This window comes from Engystomops pustulosus, unplaced genomic scaffold (assembly GCF_040894005.1).
Source record: "Engystomops pustulosus unplaced genomic scaffold, aEngPut4.maternal MAT_SCAFFOLD_539, whole genome shotgun sequence".
Lineage (NCBI taxonomy): Eukaryota > Metazoa > Chordata > Amphibia > Anura > Leptodactylidae > Engystomops > Engystomops pustulosus.
This window is the reverse complement of record NW_027285418.1, coordinates 1-18,450: the sequence shown is the minus strand read 5'-3', so window position 1 is coordinate 18,450 and position 18,450 is coordinate 1. Positions and strand designations below refer to the sequence as shown.

Genomic DNA, 18,450 nt, shown 5'->3' with positions numbered 1-18,450 from the left:
AGAGCTGCACTCACTATTCTGCTGCTGGTGCAGTCACTGTGTACATACATGACATTACTTATCCTGCACTGATCCTGAGTTACATCCTGTATTATACCCCAGAGCTGCACTCACTATTCTGCTGCTGGTGCAGTCACTGTGTACATACATGACATTACTTATCCTGTACTGATCCTGAGTTACATCCTGTATTATACCCCAGAGCTGCACTCACTATTCTGCTGCTGGTGCAGTCACTGTGTACATACATGACATGACTTATCCTGTACTGATCCTGAGTTACATCCTGTGTTATACCCCAGAGCTGCACTCACTATTCTGCTGCTGGTGCAGTCACTGTGTACATACATGACATTACTTATCCTGTACTGATCCTGAGTTACATCCTGTATTATACCCCAGAGCTGCACTCACTATTCTGCTGCTGGTGCAGTCACTGTGTACATACATGACATTACTTATCCTGTACTGATCCTGAGTTACATCCTGTATTATACTCCAGAGCTGCACTCACTATTCTGCTGCTGGTGCAGTCACTGTGTACATACATGACATTACTTATCCTGTACTGATCCTGAGTTACATCCTGTATTATACTCCAGAGCTGCACTCACTATTCTGCTGCTGGTGCAGTCACTGTGTACATACATGACATTACTTATCCTGTACTGATCCTGAGTTACATCCTGTATTATACTCCAGAGCTGCACTCACTATTCTGCTGCTGGTGCAGTCACTGTGTACATACATGACATTACTTATCCTGTACTGATCCTGAGTTACATCCTGTATTATACCCCAGAGCTGCACTCACTATTCTGCTGCTGGTGCAGTCACTGTGTACATACATGACATTACTTATCCTGTACTGATCCTGAGTTACATCCTGTATTATACCCCAGAGCTGCACTCACTATTCTGCTGCTGGTGCAGTCACTGTGTACATACATGACATTACTTATCCTGCACTGATCCTGAGTTACATCCTGTATTATACCCCAGAGCTGCACTCACTATTCTGCTGCTGGTGCAGTCACTGTGTACATACATGACATTACTTATCCTGTACTGATCCTGAGTTACATCCTGTATTATACTCCAGAGCTGCACTCACTATTCTGCTGCTGGTGCAGTCACTGTGTACATACATGACATTACTTATCCTGTACTGATCCTGAGTTACATCCTGTATTATACTCCAGAGCTGCACTCACTATTCTGCTGCTGGTGCAGTCACTGTGTACATACATGACATTACTTATCCTGTACTGATCCTGAGTTACATCCTGTATTATACCCCAGAGCTGCACTCACTATTCTGCTGCTGGTGCAGTCACTGTGTACATACATGACATTACTTATCCTGTACTGATCCTGAGTTACATCCTGTATTATACTCCAGAGCTGCACTCACTATTCTGCTGCTGGTGCAGTCACTGTGTACATACATGACATTACTTATCCTGTACTGATCCTGAGTTACATCCTGTATTATACCCCAGAGCTGCACTCACTATTCTGCTGCTGGTGCAGTCACTGTGTACATACATAACATTACTTATCCTGTACTGATCCTGAGTTACATCCTGTATTATACCCCAGAGCTGCACTCACTATTCTGCTGCTGGTGCAGTCACTGTGTACATACATGACATTACTTATCCTGTACTGATCCTGAGTTACATCCTGTATTATACCCCAGAGCTGCACTCACTATTCTGCTGCTGGTGCAGTCACTGTGTACATACATGACATTACTTATCCTGTACTGATCCTGAGTTACATCCTGTATTATACCCCAGAGCTGCACTCACTATTCTGCTGCTGATGCAGTCACTGTGTACATACATGACATTACTTATCCTGTACTGATCCTGAGTTACATCCTGTATTATACCCCAGAGCTGCACTCACTATTCTGCTGCTGGTGCAGTCACTGTACATACATGACATTACTTATCCTGTACTGATCCTGAGTTACATCCTGTATTATACTCCAGAGCTGCACTCACTATTCTGCTGCTGGTGCAGTCACTGTGTACATACATGACATTACTTATCCTGTACTGATCCTGAGTTACATCCTGTATTATACTCCAGAGCTGCACTCACTATTCTGCTGCTGGTGCAGTCACTGTGTACATACATGACATTACTTATCCTGTACTGATCCTGAGTTACATCCTGTATTATACCCCAGAGCTGCACTCACTATTCTGTTCTATTGTGTCTATAGACTCTGTGTGTGATCCTCTCATTACTACGTGAAGATAACATAGAGGTCGCACTCCTCTCCACCCCCCATATTCTGCACCCTGTAGAGCGCCACCTGCAGTCCAGGAGGTCGGAGCACTTCTTGGCGCAGACATGGACGTCCTCCTTGATCTCCTCCTTGAGGTTCCCCTCGTACAGGTGGATGAGCTCGGTGGCCTTGGATCTCTGGTAATCATTGAGGGGGCTGCGCTGGGCTGAGGGCACAGACACGGGATCATTAGTAATATATATTCACCCAGGCCCCCCCCCCCGCCCCCAAGTCACCAACATGCGGGACCCCCCAATGTCTACGGCGTGTGCCCTGCATATATATTCAACCCCCCGAGTCACCGAGTCATAGTAATCACCTGACGCAGAGCAGCAGCCAATCATGGGGCTCATTTACTAAGGGTCCACAGTGCGCATTTTTGTCAGGTTTCCCGACGATATCCGCTTTGCGCCGCAAGTGTAAAGCCCCCGGCACTGTGGCTCCTCCCTAGATGAAGAAGTGTAAAGCCCCCGGCACTGTGGCTCCTCCCTAGATGAAGAAGTGTAAAGCCCCCGGCACTGTGGCTCCTCCCTAGATGAAGAAGTGTAAAGCCCCTGGCACTGTGGCTCCTCCCTAGATGAAGAAGTGTAAAGCCCCCGGCACTGTGGCTCCTCCCTAGATGAAGAAGTGTAAAGCCCCCGGCACTGTGGCTCCTCCCTAGATGAAGAAGTGTAAAGCCCCCGGCACTGTGGCTCCTCCCTAGATGAAGAAGTGTAAAGCCCCCGGCACTGTGGCTCCTCCCTGGATGAAGAAGTGTAAAGCCCCCGGCACTGTGGCTCCTCCCTAGATGAAGAAGTGTAAAGCCCCCGGCACTGTGGCTCCTCCCTAGATGAAGAAGTGTAAAGCCCCCGGCACTGTGGCTCCTCCCTAGATGAAGAAGTGTAAAGCCCCCCGGCACTGTGGCTCCTCCCTAGATGAAGAAGTGTAAAGCCCCCGGCACTGTGGCTCCTCCCTAGATGAAGAAGTGTAAAGCCCCCGGCACTGTGGCTCCTCCCTATATGAAGAACTGTAAAGCCCCTGGCACTGTGGCCCCTCCCTAGATGAAGAAGTGTAAAGCCCCCGGCACTGTGGCTCCTCCCTAGATGAAGAAGTGTAAAGCCCCCGGCACTGTGGCTCCTCCCTAGATGAAGAAGTGTAAAGCCCCCGGCACTGTGGCTCCTCCCTATATGAAGAACTGTAAAGCCCCTGGCACTGTGGCCCCTCCCTAGATGAAGAAGTGTAAAGCCCCCGGCACTGTGGCTCCTCCCTAGATGAAGAAGTGTAAAGCCCCCCGGCACTGTGGCTCCTCCCTAGATGAAGAAGTGTAAAGCCCCCGGCACTGTGGCTCCTCCCTAGATGAAGAAGTGTAAAGCCCCCGGCACTGTGGCTCCTCCCTATATGAAGAACTGTAAAGCCCCTGGCACTGTGGCCCCTCCCTAGATGAAGAACTGTAAAGCCCCCGGCACTGTGGCTCCTCCCTAGATGAAGAAGTGTAAAGCCCCCGGCACTGTGGCTCCTCCCTAGATGAAGAAGTGTAAAGCCCCCGGCACTGTGGCTCCTCCCTAGATGAAGAAGTGTAAAGCCCCCCGGCACTGTGGCTCCTCCCTAGATGAAGAAGTGTAAAGCCCCCGGCACTGTGGCTCCTCCCTATATGAAGAACTGTAAAGCCCCCGGCACTGTGGCTCCTCCCTATATGAAGAACTGTAAAGCCCCCGGCACTGTGGCTCCTCCCTATATGAAGAACTGTAAAGCCCCCGGCACTGTGGCTCCTCCCTATATGAAGAACTGTAAAGCCCCCGGCACTGTGGCTCCTCCCTAGATGAAGAAGTGTAAAGCCCCCGGCACTGTGGCTCCTCCCTAGATGAAGAAGTGTAAAGCCCCTCAGAGGTAAAATGCATCAACATGGAGTTTACAGGATAAAAAAAAAAAAAAAAGGCCTTCAAAGAAAAGACCCGGGCCCCTACAGTCAGACACGCGGCGGAGGGCCCCTACAGTCAGACACGCGGCGGAGGGCCCCTACAGTCAGACACGCGGCGGAGGGCCCCTACAGTCAGACACGCGGCGGAGGGCCCCTACAGTCAGACACGCGGCGGAGGGCCCCTACAGTCAGACACGCGGCGGAGGGCCCCTACAGTCAGACACGCGGCGGAGGGCCCCTACAGTCAGACACGCGGCGGAGGGCCCCTACAGTCAGACACGCGGCGGAGGGCCCCTACAGTCAGACACGCGGCGGAGGGCCCCTACAGTCAGACACGCGGCGGAGGGCCCCTACAGTCAGACACGCGGCGGAGGGCCCCTACAGTCAGACACGCGGCGGAGGGCCCCTACAGTCAGACACGCGGCGGAGGGCCCCTACAGTCAGACACGCGGCGGAGGGCCCCTACAGTCAGACACGCGGCGGAGGGCCCCTACAGTCAGACACGCGGCGGAGGGCCCCTAGAGTCAGACACGCGGCGGAGGGCCCCTACAGTCAGACACACGGCGGAGGGCCCCTACAGTCAGACACGCGGCGGAGGGGGGGGGGCTCCCTCAGGGGTCAGGGGTCTTCCAGCAGGACAATAACCCACAACACACTTCAATGAGCCCTAGAGAATGTCTGGAGACAAAGCGCTGGAGACGTGTGATGTCCGGACCTGACCCCACAGAACCCGTGGAGAGATCTCGGCCGCTCGGAGAAGGCGCTGTCACATCTCGGGGACCCGGAGCAGTCGGTGGAGCAGCAGAGCCTCATTGCTGGTCCCGGACGCGCTTGTTCCCAGTCCTGGAGGACGAGGGGCAGAACTTTCACCCAGTTTTGTGAGTTTTGTGTAAAATGATTTGATTTTTTTCTTTCTCTTTTGTGTTTTTTCATTACAAGAAAAATTACTGAAGCCGTGAATATATTGGGATCCGGTGTGTGGAGCGGCACCCGCCAGTCACTTACCTGCAGCCAGTGCACACAGCAGAAGGGTGGACAGTCCCAGCATCATGGTAGGTGCTTTCTTGGCCTCGGATCCTTGCGCTGGACAGGTGACGCTCGGCTCCCCTGCCGCCTCTTCACAAATATTTGTCCTGATGACACATTAACCGGATGACGTTCCACGATGACCGGAAATAAAGAAACACACAGAACGCAGGTCAATGGTCACACAGAGAGCAGGCCGTGCATGCTGAGCCTTGTGGTCCTCCAGGATGTGGGTGGAGGGCAGACGCTGACCCTGCAGTGTCCACAGACCGATACCGGGCACATCCTGGACGACCTCCACGTGCAAAGGCAGTGACCGACGCCCACACATGGAGGTCCGGGGACGAGGGGCGCCCACACATGGAGGTCCGGGGACGAGGGGCGCCCACACATGGAGGTCCGGGGACGAGGGGCGCCCACACATGGAGGTCCGGGGACGAGGGGCGCCCACACATGGAGGTCCGGGGATGAGGAGAGCCCACACATGGAGGTCCGGGGACGAGGGGCGCCCACACATGGAGGTCCGGGGACGAGGGGCGCCCACACATGGAGGTCCGGGGACGAGGGGCGCCCACACATGGAGGTCCGGGGACGAGGGGAGCCCACACATGGAGGTCCGGGGACGAGGAGAGCCCACACATGGAGGTCCGGGGACGAGGGGCGCCCACACATGGAGGTCCGGGGACGAGGGGCGCCCACACATGGAGGTCCGGGGACGAGGGGAGCCCACACATGGAGGTCCGGGGACGAGGGGCGCCCACACATGGAGGTCCGGGGACGAGGGGCGCCCACACATGGAGGTCCGGGGACGAGGGGCGCCCACACATGGAGGTCCGGGGACGAGGGGCGCCCACACATGGAGGTCCGGGGACGAGGGGAGCCCACACATGGAGGTCCGGGGACGAGGGGAGCCCACACATGGAGGTCCGGGGACGAGGGGAGCCCACACATGGAGGTCCGGGGACGAGGGGAGCCCACACATGGAGGTCCGGGGACGAGGGGAGCCCACACATGGAGGTCCGGGGACGAGGGGAGCCCACACATGGAGGTCCGGGGACGAGGGGAGCCCACACATGGAGGTCCGGGGACGAGGGGAGCCCACACATGGAGCTCCGGGGACGAGGGGAGCCCACACATGGAGCTCCGGGGACGAGGGGAGCCCACACATGGAGGTCCGGGGACGAGGGGAGCGCACACATGGAGGTCCGGGGACGAGGGGAGCCCACACATGGAGGTCCGGGGACGAGGGGCGCCCACACATGGAGGTCCGGGGACGAGGGGCGCCCACACATGGAGGTACAGCACCGGGGGACGAGGGGAGCCCACACATGGAGGTCCGGGGACGAGGGGAGCCCACATATGGAGGTCCAGCACCGGGGACGAGGGGAGCCCACACATGGAGGTACAGCACCGGGGGACGAGGGGAGCCCACACATGGAGGTCCGAGGACGAGGGGAGCCCACATATGGAGGTCCGGGGACGAGGGTCGCCCACACATGGAGGTCCAGCACCGGGGGACGAGGGGAGCCCACACATGGAGGTCCGGGGACGTGGGGAGCCCACACATGGAGGTCCGGGGACGAGGGGCGCCCACACATGGAGGTCCAGCACCGGGGACGAGGGGCGCCCACACATGGAGGTCCAGCACCGGGGACGAGGGGAGCCCACACATGGAGCTCCGGGGACGAGGGGAGCCCACACATGGAGGTCCGGGGACGAGGGGAGCGCACACATGGAGGTCCGGGGACGAGGGGAGCCCACACATGGAGGTCCGGGGACGAGGGGAGCCCACACATGGAGGTCCGGGGACGAGGGGAGCCCACACATGGAGGTCCGGGGACGAGGGGCGCCCACACATGGAGGTCCGGGGACGAGGGGCGCCCACACATGGAGGTACAGCACCGGGGGACGAGGGGAGCCCACACATGGAGGTCCGGGGACGAGGGGAGCCCACATATGGAGGTCCAGCACCGGGGACGAGGGGAGCCCACACATGGAGGTCCGGGGACGAGGGGAGCCCACATATGGAGGTCCGGGAACGAGGGGCGCCCACACATGGAGGTCCAGCACCGGGGGACGAGGGGAGCCCACACATGGAGGTCCGGGGACGTGGGGAGCCCACACATGGAGGTCCGGGGACGAGGGGCGCCCACACATGGAGGTCCAGCACCGGGGACGAGGGGCGCCCACACATGGAGGTCCAGCACCGGGGACGAGGGGCGCCCACACATGGAGGTCCGGGGACGAGGGGAGCCCACACATGGAGGTCCGGGGACGAGGGGAGCCCACACATGGAGGTCCGGGGACGAGGGGAGCCCACACATGGAGGTCCGGGGACGAGGGGAGCCCACACATGGAGGTCCGGGGACGAGGGGCGCCCACACATGGAGGTCCGGGGACGAGGGGCGCCCACACATGGAGGTCCGGGGACGAGGGGCGCCCACACATGGAGGTCCGGGGACGAGGGGCGCCCACACATGGAGGTCCGGGGACGAGGGGAGCCCACACATGGAGGTCCGGGGACGAGGGGAGCCCACACATGGAGGTCCGGGGACGAGGGGAGCCCACACATGGAGGTCCGGGGACGAGGGGAGCCCACACATGGAGGTCCGGGAACGAGGGGGCCCACACATGGAGGTCCGGGGACGAGGGGAGCCCACACATGGAGGTCCGGGGACGAGGGGCGCCCACACATGGAGGTCGGGGGACGAGGGGCGCCCACACATGGAGGTCCGGGGACGAGGGGAGCCCACACATGGAGGTCCTGGGACGAGGGGCGCCCACACATGGAGGTCCGGGGACGAGGGGAGCCCACACATGGAGGTCGGGGGACGAGGGGCGCCCACACATGGAGGTCCGGGGACGAGGGGAGCCCACACATGGAGGTCCGGGGACGAGGGGAGCCCACACATGGAGGTCCGGGGACGAGGGGCGCCCACACATGGAGGTCCGGGGACGAGGGGCGCCCACACATGGAGGTCCGGGGACGAGGGGAGCCCACACATGGAGGTCCGGGGACGAGGGGAGCCCACACATGGAGGTCCGGGGACGAGGGGAGCCCACACATGGAGGTCCAGGGACGAGGGGCGCCCACACATGGAGGTCCGGGGACGAGGGGCGCCCACACATGGAGGTCCGGGGAGGAGGGGAGCCCACACATGGAGGTCCGGGGACGAGGGGAGCCCACACATGGAGGTCCGGGGACGAGGGGAGCCCACACATGGAGGTCCGGGGACGAGGGGAGCCCACACATGGAGGTCCGGGGACGAGGGGAGCCCACACATGGAGGTCCGGGGACGAGGGGAGCCCACACATGGAGGTCCGGGGACGAGGGGCGCCCACACATGGAGGTCCGGGGACGAGGGGCGCCCACACATGGAGGTCCGGGGACGAGGGGCGCCCACACATGGAGGTCCGGGGACGAGGGGCGCCCACACATGGAGGTCCAGCACCGGGGGACGAGGGGGCCCACACATGGAGGTCGGGAGACGAGGGGCGCCCACACATGGAGGTCCGGGGACAAGGGGCGCCCACACATGGAGGTCCGGGAACGAGGGGGCCCACACATGGAGGTCCGGGGACGAGGGGAGCCCACACATGGAGGTCCGGGGACGAGGGGAGCCCACACATGGAGGTCCGGGGACGAGGGGAGCCCACACATGGAGGTCCGGGGACGAGGGGCGCCCACACATGGAGGTCGGGGGACGAGGGGAGCGCACACATGGAGGTCCAGCACCGGGGGACGAGGGGCGCCCACACATGGAGGTCCAGCACCGGGGGACGAGGGGAGCCCACACATGGAGGTCCGGGGACGAGGGGAGCCCACACATGGAGGTCCAGCACCGGGGGACGAGGGGCGCCCACACATGGAGGTCCAGCACTGGGGGACGAGGGGCGCCCACACATGGAGGTCCAGCACCGGGGGACGAGGGGCACCCACACATGGAGGTCCAGCACCGGGGAACGTGGGGAGCCCACACATGGAGGTCCAGGGACGAGGGGAGCCCACACATGGAGGTCCGGGGACGAGGGGCGCCCACACATGGAGGTCCGGGGACGAGGGGCGCCCACACATGGAGGTCCGGGGACGAGGGGCGCCCACACATGGAGGTCCGGGGACGAGGGGCAGGCACACATGGAGGTCCAGCACCGGGGGACGAGGGGCGCCCACACATGGAGGTCCAGCACCGGAGGACGAGGGGCGCCCACACATGGAGGTCCAGCACCGGGGGTCGAGGGGCTCCCACACATGGAGGTCCAGCACCTGGGGACGAGGGGAGCCCACACATGGAGGTCCAGCACCGGGGGACGAGGGGAGCCCACACATGGAGGTCCAGCACAGCTCTACTCCCAGCCCAACACATTCTGCCCCCTGCGCCCCCTCCCCAGTTACCAGACACAGGGTGCAGGCTGCACAGGAGCCTCGTACCTCAGCAGATGCCTCCGTCCGGCTGTACAGGATGGATGGGAGGATGAGGAGGAGAAGTTGTTGTTGGGTTTCAGCAGGGAAGGAGGAGGTGCAACCAAAATCTTGTTTTCCCTCTTTTTCCTGTAATTTCCAGCTGTGAGTCATGTGACTCCTGACAATAGAAGGGGCTCGGAGATGCGGCCCCCGGAAGCCCCCGCTCCGGAGCACAAGCCCATATTCAGGACTTATGTACAAGTTGTTTTGATGTGTGAAATACGTCCTCATAGTTATTAATGAGCTTGTGCCCCCCGTGTCAGATGAGAGACCCCCCAATGCCCGGATGTGGTCTCCTGGGGTCCCACCCAAGTGCAATGACATCCAGAGCACTGGGGGGCTCAGCTGTGGAACGTGTGCGAACCCTGACGAGTCCAATTACATCATTAACCCACCTGCAGATCCACAAGAACAGACTAACAGCGCCGCCCAAGCCAAACACCTGAGGTACTGACCCATTCACTGCAGTGTGCAGGGGGGGGTGTACTATGTGCAGTTACCTGTGTAGTGTGCAGGGGGGGTGTACTATGTGCAGTTACCTGTGTAGTGTGCAGGGGGGGTGTACTATGTGCAGTTACCTGTGTAGTGTGCAGGGGGGGTGTACTATGTGCAGTTACCTGTGTAGTGTGCAGGGGGGGGGTGTACTATGTGCAGTTACCTGTGTAGTGTGCAGGAGGGGGTGTACTATGTGCAGTTACCTGTGTAGTGTGCAGGGGGGGTGTACTATGTGCAGTTACCTGTGTAGTGTGCAGGGGGGGGTACTATGTGCAGTTACCTGTGTAATGTGCAGGGGGGGGTGTACTATGTGCAGTTACCTGTGTAGTGTGCAGGGGGGGGGGGGGTGTACTATGTGCAGTTACCTGTGTAGTGTGCAGGGGGGGGGGGTGTACTATGTGCAGTTACCTGTGTAGTGTGCAGGGGGGGGGTGTACTATGTGCAGTTACCTGTGTAGTGTGCAGGGTGGGGGGTGTACTATGTGCAGTTACCTGTGTAGTGTGCAGGGGGGGGGGGGTGTACTATGTGCAGTTACCTGTGTAGTGTGCAGGGGGGGGTGTACTATGTGCAGTTACCTGTGTAGTGTGCAGGAGGGGGTGTACTATGTGCAGTTACCTGTGTAGTGTGCAGGGGGGGGGGTACTATGTGCAGTTACCTGTGTAGTGTGCAGGGGGGGGGGTACTATGTGCAGTTACCTGTGTAGTGTGCAGGGGGGGGTGTACTATGTGCAGTTACCTGTGTAGTGTGCAGGGGGGGGGGGTGTACTATGTGCAGTTACCTGTGTAGTGTGCAGGGGGGGGGGTGTACTATGTGCAGTTACCTGTGTAGTGTGCAGGGGGGGTGTACTATGTGCAGTTACCTGTGTAGTGTGCAGGGGGGGGGTGTACTATGTGCAGTTACCTGTGTAGTGTGCAGGGGGGGGGTGTACTATGTGCAGTTACCTGTGTAGTGTGCAGGGGGGGGTGTACTATGTGCAGTTACCTGTGTAGTGTGCAGGGGGGGGGGTGTACTATGTGCAGTTACCTGTGTAGTGTGCAGGGGGGGGGGGTGTACTATGTGCAGTTCCCTGTGTAGTGTGCAGGGGGGGGGGTGTACTATGTGCAGTTACCTGTGTAGTGTGCAGGGGGGGGGGGTGTACTATGTGCAGTTACCTGTGTAGTGTGCAGGGGGGGTGTACTATGTGCAGTTACCTGTGTAGTGTGCAGGGGGGGTGTACTATGTGCAGTTACCTGTGTAGTGTGCAGGGGGGGTGTACTATGTGCAGTTACCTGTGTAGTGTGCAGGGGGGGGGGTGTACTATGTGCAGTTACCTGTGTAGTGTGCAGGGGGGGGGGGTGTACTATGTGCAGTTACCTGTGTAGTGTGCAGGGGGGGGTGTACTATGTGCAGTTACCTGTGTAGTGTGCAGGGGGGGGGGTGTACTATGTGCAGTTACCTGTGTAGTGTGCAGGGGGGGGGTGTACTATGTGCAGTTCCCTGTGTAGTGTGCAGGGGGGGGGTGTACTATGTGCAGTTACCTGTGTAGTGTGCAGGGGGGGGGGTGTACTATGTGCAGTTACCTGTGTAGTGTGCAGGGGGGGTGTACTATGTGCAGTTACCTGTGTAGTGTGCAGGGGGGGTGTACTATGTGCAGTTACCTGTGTAGTGTGCAGGGGGGGGTGTACTATGTGCAGTTACCTGTGTAGTGTGCAGGGGGGGGTGTACTATGTGCAGTTACCTGTGTAGTGTGCAGGGGGGGGGGTGTACTATGTGCAGTTACCTGTGTAGTGTGCAGGGGGGGGTGTACTATGTGCAGTTACCTGTGTAGTGTGCAGGGGGGGTGTACTATGTGCAGTTACCTGTGTAGTGTGCAGGGGGGGGTGTACTATGTGCAGTTACCTGTGTAGTGTGCAGGGGGGGGTGTACTATGTGCAGTTACCTGTGTAGTGTGCATGGGGGGGGTGTACTATGTGCAGTTACCTGTGTAGTGTGCAGGGGGGGGGTGTACTATGTGCAGTTACCTGTGTAGTGTGCAGGGGGGGGGTGTACTATGTGCAGTTACCTGTGTAGTGTGCAGGGGGGGGGTGTACTATGTGCAGTTACCTGTGTAGTGTGCAGGGGGGGTGTACTATGTGCAGTTACCTGTGTAGTGTGCAGGGGGGGGGGGTGTACTATGTGCAGTTACCTGTGTAGTGTGCAGGGGGGGTGTACTATGTGCAGTTACCTGTGTAGTGTGCAGGGGGGGGTGTACTATGTGCAGTTACCTGTGTAGTGTGCAGGGGGGGGGGGTGTACTATGTGCAGTTACCTGTGTAGTGTGCAGGGGGGGGGGGTGTACTATGTGCAGTTACCTGTGTAGTGTGCAGGGGGGGGGTACTATGTGCAGTTACCTGTGTAGTGTGCAGGGGGGGGTGTACTATGTGCAGTTACCTGTGTAGTGTGCAGGGGGGGGGTGTACTATGTGCAGTTACCTGTGTAGTGTGCAGGGGGGGGGGTTTACTATGTGCAGTTACCTGTGTAGTGTGCAGGGGGGGTGTACTATGTGCAGTTACCTGTGTAGTGTGCAGGGGGGGGGTGTACTATGTGCAGTTACCTGTGTAGTGTGCAGGGGGGGTGTACTATGTGCAGTTACCTGTGTAGTGTGCAGGGGGGGGTGTACTATGTGCAGTTACCTGTGTAGTGTGCAGGGGGGGGGTGTACTATGTGCAGTTACCTGTGTAGTGTGCAGGGGGGGGGTGTACTATGTGCAGTTACCTGTGTAGTGTGCAGGGGGGGGGTGTACTATGTGCAGTTACCTGTGTAGTGTGCAGGGGGGGGGGGTACTATGTGCAGTTACCTGTGTAGTGTGCAGGGGGGGGTGTACTATGTGCAGTTACCTGTGTAGTGTGCAGGGGGGGGGGTGTACTATGTGCAGTTACCTGTGTAGTGTGCAGGGGGGGGGGGTGTACTATGTGCAGTTACCTGTGTAGTGTGCAGGGGGGGGTGTACTATGTGCAGTTACCTGTGTAGTGTGCAGGGGGTGTACTATGTGCAGTTACCTGTGTAGTGTGCAGGGGGTGTACTATGTGCAGTTACCTGTGTAGTGTGCAGGGGGTGTACTATGTGCAGTTACCTGTGTAGTGTGCAGGGGGGGGGGGGGTGTACTATGTGCAGTTACCTGTGTAGTGTGCAGGGGGGGTGTACTATGTGCAGTTACCTGTGTAGTGTGCAGGGGGGGGTGTACTATGTGCAGTTACCTGTGTAGTGTGCAGGGGGGGGTGTACTATGTGCAGTTACCTGTGTAGTGTGCAGGGGGGGGGGGTGTACTATGTGCAGTTACCTGTGTAGTGTGCAGGGGGTGTACTATGTGCAGTTACCTGTGTAGTGTGCAGGGGGGGGTGTACTATGTGCAGTTACCTGTGTAGTGTGCAGGGGGGGGGGTGTACTATGTGCAGTTACCTGTGTAGTGTGCAGGGGGGGTGTACTATGTGCAGTTACCTGTGTAGTGTGCAGGGGGGGTGTACTATGTGCAGTTACCTGTGTAGTGTGCAGGGGGGGGGGGTGTACTATGTGCAGTTACCTGTGTAGTGTGCAGGGGGGGGTGTACTATGTGCAGTTACCTGTGTAGTGTGCAGGGGGGGGGGTGTACTATGTGCAGTTACCTGTGTAGTGTGCAGGGGGGGTGTACTATGTACAGTTACCTGTGTAGTGTGCAGGGGGGGGTGTACTATGTGCAGTTACCTGTGTAGTGTGCAGGGGGGGGTGTACTATGTGCAGTTACCTGTGTAGTGTGCAGGGGGGGGGGGTGTACTATGTGCAGTTACCTGTGTAGTGTGCAGGGGGGGGGGGGGTGTACTATGTGCAGTTACCTGTGTAGTGTGCAGGGGGGGGGTGTACTATGTGCAGTTACCTGTGTAGTGTGCAGGGGGGGGGGTGTACTATGTGCAGTTACCTGTGTAGTGTGCAGGGGGGGGGGTGTACTATGTGCAGTTACCTGTGTAGTGTGCAGGGGGGGGGGTGTACTATGTGCAGTTACCTGTGTAGTGTGCAGGGGGGGGTGTACTATGTGCAGTTACCTGTGTAGTGTGCAGGGGGGGGGTTTACTATGTGCAGTTACCTGTGTAGTGTGCAGGGGGGGGGGGGTACTATGTGCAGTTACCTGTGTAGTGTGCAGGGGGGGTGTACTATGTGCAGTTACCTGTGTAGTGTGCAGGGGGGGGGGGGGTGTGTACTATGTGCAGTTACCTGTGTAGTGTGCAGGGGGGGGGGTGTACTATGTGCAGTTACCTGTGTAGTTTGCACATGTAGTATCTAGCCTGCCCCCCTGCAGTATATAGCCAGCCAGCCTCCTGTAGTATATAGCCAGCCAGCCTCCTGTAATATATAGCCAGCCTGCCCCCTGTAGAATATAGCCAGCCAGCCTTCTGTAGTATATAGCCAGCCTGCCCCCTGTAGTATATAGCCAGCCAGCCTCCTGTAGTATATAGCCAGCCTGCCCCCTGTAGAATATAGCCAGCCAGCCTTCTGTAGTATATAGCCAGCCTGCCCCCTGTAGTATATAGCCAGCCAGCCTCCTGTAGTATATAGCCAGCCTGCACCCCTGTAGTATATAGCCAGCCTGCCCCCTGTAGTATATAGTCAGCCTCCTGTAGTATATAGCCAGCCTGCACCCCTGTAGTATATAGCCAGCCTACACCCCTGTAGTATATAGCCAGCCTACACCCCTGTAGTATATAGCCAGCCTACACCCCTGTAGTATATAGTCATCCTCCTGTAGTATATAGCCAGCCTGCCCCCTGTAGTATATAGTCAGCCAGCCTCCTGTAGTATATAGCCAGCCTGCCCCCTGTAGTATATAGCCTGCCCCCTGTAGTATATAGCCAGCCTGCCCCCTGTAGTATATAGCCAGCCTGCCCCTGTAGTATATAGTCATCCTCCTGTAGTATATAGCCAGCCTGCCCCCTGTAGTATATAGTCAGCCAGCCTCCTGTAGTATATAGCCAGCCTGCCCCCTGTAGTATATAGCCTGCCCCCTGTAGTATATAGCCAGCCTGCCCCCTGTAGTATATAGCCAGCCTGCCCCTGTAGTATATAGCCAGCCTGCACCCCTGTAGTATATAGCCAGCCTGCCCCTGTAGTATATAGTCAGCCTGCACCACTGTAGTATATAGCCAGCCTGCCCCCTGTAGTATATAGCCAGCCTACACCCCTGTAGTATATAGTCAGCCAGCCTCCTGTAGTATATAGCCAGCCTGCACCCCTGTAGTATATAGCCAGCCTGCACCCCTGTAGTATATAGCCAGCCTGCACCCCTGTAGTATATAGCCAGCCTCCTGTAGTATATAGCCAGCCTGCACCCCTGTAGTATATAGCCAGCCTGCCCCTGTAGTATATAGTCAGCCAGCCTCCTGTAGTATATAGCCAGCCTGCACCACTGTAGTATATAGTCAGCCAGCCTCCTGTAGTATATAGCCAGCCTGCCCCCTCTAGTATATAGTCAGCCAGCCTCCTGTAGTATATAGCCAGCCTGCCCCCTGTAGTATATAGCCAGCCTGCACCCCTGTAGTATATAGCCAGCCTGCCCCTGTAGTATATAGCCAGCCTGCCCCTGTAGTATATAGCCAGCCTGCACCCCTGTAGTATATAGCCAGCCTGCCCCTGTAGTATATAGCCAGCCTGCCCCTGTAGTATATAGCCAGCCTGCACCCCTGTAGTATATAGCCAGCCTGCCCCCTGTAGTATATAGCCAGCCTACACCCCTGTAGTATATAGTCAGCCAGCCTCCTGTAGTATATAGCCAGCCTGCACCCCTGTAGTATATAGCCAGCCTGCACCCCTATAGTATATAGCCAGCCTGCACCCCTGTAGTATATAGCCAGCCTGCCCCTGTAGTATATAGTCAGCCAGCCTCCTGTAGTATATAGCCAGCCTGCACCACTGTAGTATATAGCCAGCCTGCCCCCTGTAGTATATAGTCAGCCAGCCTCCTGTAGTATATAGCCAGCCTGCCCCCTGTAGTATATAGCCAGCCTGCACCCCTGTAGTATATAGCCAACCTGCCCCTGTAGTATATAGCCAGCCTGCACCCCTGTAGTATATAGCCAGCCTGCTCCTGTAGTATATAGCCAGCCTGCCCTGTAGTATATAGCCAGCCTGCACCCCTGTAGTATATAGCCAGCCTGCCCCTGTAGTATAGTCAGCCAGCCTCCTGTAGTATATAGCCAGCCTGCACCCCTGTAGTATATAGCCAGCCTGCCCCCTGTAGTATATAGCCAGCCTGCCCCCTGTAGTATATAGCCAGCCTGCCCCCTCTAGTATATAGCCAGCCTGCCCCCTCTAGTATATAGCCAGCCTGCCCCCTCTAGTATATAGCCAGCCTACACCCCTGTAGTATATAGCCAGCCTGCACCACTGTAGTATATAGCCAGCCTGCCCCCTGTAGTATAGTCCGCGAGCCTCCTGTAGTATATAGCCAGCCTCCTGTAGTATATAGCCAGCCTGCACCCCTGTAGTACATAGCTAGCCTGCACCCCTGTAGTATATAGCCAGCCTGCCCCTGTAGTATATAGCCAGCCTGCACCCCTGTAGTATATAGCCAGCCTGCCCCTGTAGTATATAGCCAGCCTGCACCCCTGTAGTATATAGCCAGCCTGCCCCTGTAGTATATAGTCAGCCAGCCTCCTGTAGTATATAGCCAGCCTGCCCCCTGTAGTATATAGCCAGCCTGCCCCCTGTAGTATATAGCCAGCCTGCCCCCTGTAGTATATAGCCAGCCTGCCCCCTGTAGTATATAGCCAGCCTGCACCCCTGTAGTATATAGCCAGCCTGCACTCCTGTAGTATATAGCCAGCCTACACCCCTGTAGTATATAGTCAGCCAGCCTCCTGTAGTATATAGCCAGCCTGCACCCCTGTAGTATATAGTCAGCCAGCCTCCTGTAGTATATAGCCAGCCTGCCCCCTGTAGTATATAGCCAGCCTGCACCCCTGTAGTATATAGCCAGCCTGCCCCCTGTAGTATATAGTCAGCCAGCCTCCTGTAGTATATAGCCAGCCTGCACCCCTGTAGTATATAGCCAGCCTACACCCCTGTAGTATATAGCCAGCCTACACCCCTGTAGTATATAGCCAGCCTGCACCCCTGTAGTATATAGCCAGCCTGCACCCCTGTAGTATATAGCCAGCCTACACCCCTGTAGTATATAGCCAGCCTACACCCCTGTAGTATATAGCCAGCCTGCACCCTTGTAGTATATAGCCAGCCTGCACCCCTGTAGTATATAGTCAGCCTGCCCCCAGTAGTATATAGCCAGCCTGCACCTTTGTAGTATATAGCCAGCCTGCACCCCTGTAGTATATAGTCAGCCTGCCCCCTGTAGTATATAGCCAGCCTGCCCCTGTAGTATATAGTCAGCCTGCACCCCTGTAGTATATAGTCAGCCTGCACCCCTGTAGTATATAGCCAGCCTGCACCCCTGTAGTATATAGCCAGCCTACACCCCTGTAGTATATAGCCAGCCTGCCCCCTGTAGTATATAGCCAGCCTGCCCCCTGTAGTATATAGCCAGCCTGCCCCCTGTAGTATATAGCCAGCCTGCACCCCTGTAGTATATAGCCAGCCAGCCTCCTGTAGTATTTAGCCAGCCTGCACCCCTGTAGTATATAGCCAGCCTACACCCCTGTAGTATATAGCCAGCCTGCACCCTTGTAGTATATAGCCAGCCTGCACCCCTGTAGTATATAGTCAGCCTGCCCCCTGTAGTATATAGCCAGCCTGCACCCCTGTAGTATATAGCCAGCCTGCACCCCTGTAGTATATAGTCAGCCTGCCCCCTGTAGTATATAGCCAGCCTGCCCCTGTGGTATATAGGCAGCCTGCACCCCTGTAGTATATAGTCAGCCTGCACCCCTGTAGTATATAGCCAGCCTGCACCCCTGTAGTATATAGCCAGCCTACACCCCTGTAGTATATAGCCAGCCTGCCCCCTGTAGTATATAGCCAGCCTGCCCCTGTAGTATATAGCCAGCCTGCCCCCTGTAGTATATAGCCAGCCTGCCCCCTGTAGTATATAGCCAGCCTGCCCCCTGTAGTATATAGCCAGCCTGCCCCCTGTAGTATATAGCCAGCCTGCCCCCTGTAGTATATAGCCAGCCTCCTGTAGTATATAGCCAGCCTGCCCCCTGTAGTATATAGCCAGCCTCCTGTAGTATAAAGCCAGCCTGCACCCCTGTAGTATATAGCCAGCCTACACCCCTGTAGTATATAGTCAGCCTGCCCCCTGTAGTATATAGCCAGCCTGCCCCTGTAGTAT

General features: G+C 57.5%; 1 protein-coding gene across 1 annotated transcript in view; it reads right to left on the bottom strand.

Moving 5' to 3' along the window:
• The window catches only part of LOC140111677 (hepatocyte growth factor-like protein), a gene marked incomplete at its 3' end in the record, with an annotated part of 44,278 nt that extends 34,274 nt beyond the window's left edge, over positions 1–10,004 (bottom strand). Inside the window, exons 1-3 of the mRNA XM_072132402.1 lie at positions 9,655–10,004; positions 5,205–5,332; positions 2,330–2,468 (exon numbers count right to left, since the gene is read on the bottom strand). Of these exons, the coding sequence (XP_071988503.1) occupies positions 2,330–2,468; positions 5,205–5,250 (185 nt within the window). The remainder of the gene's footprint in view (positions 1–2,329; positions 2,469–5,204; positions 5,333–9,654) is intronic.
• Between the last annotated feature and the right edge of the window lie 8,446 nt (positions 10,005–18,450).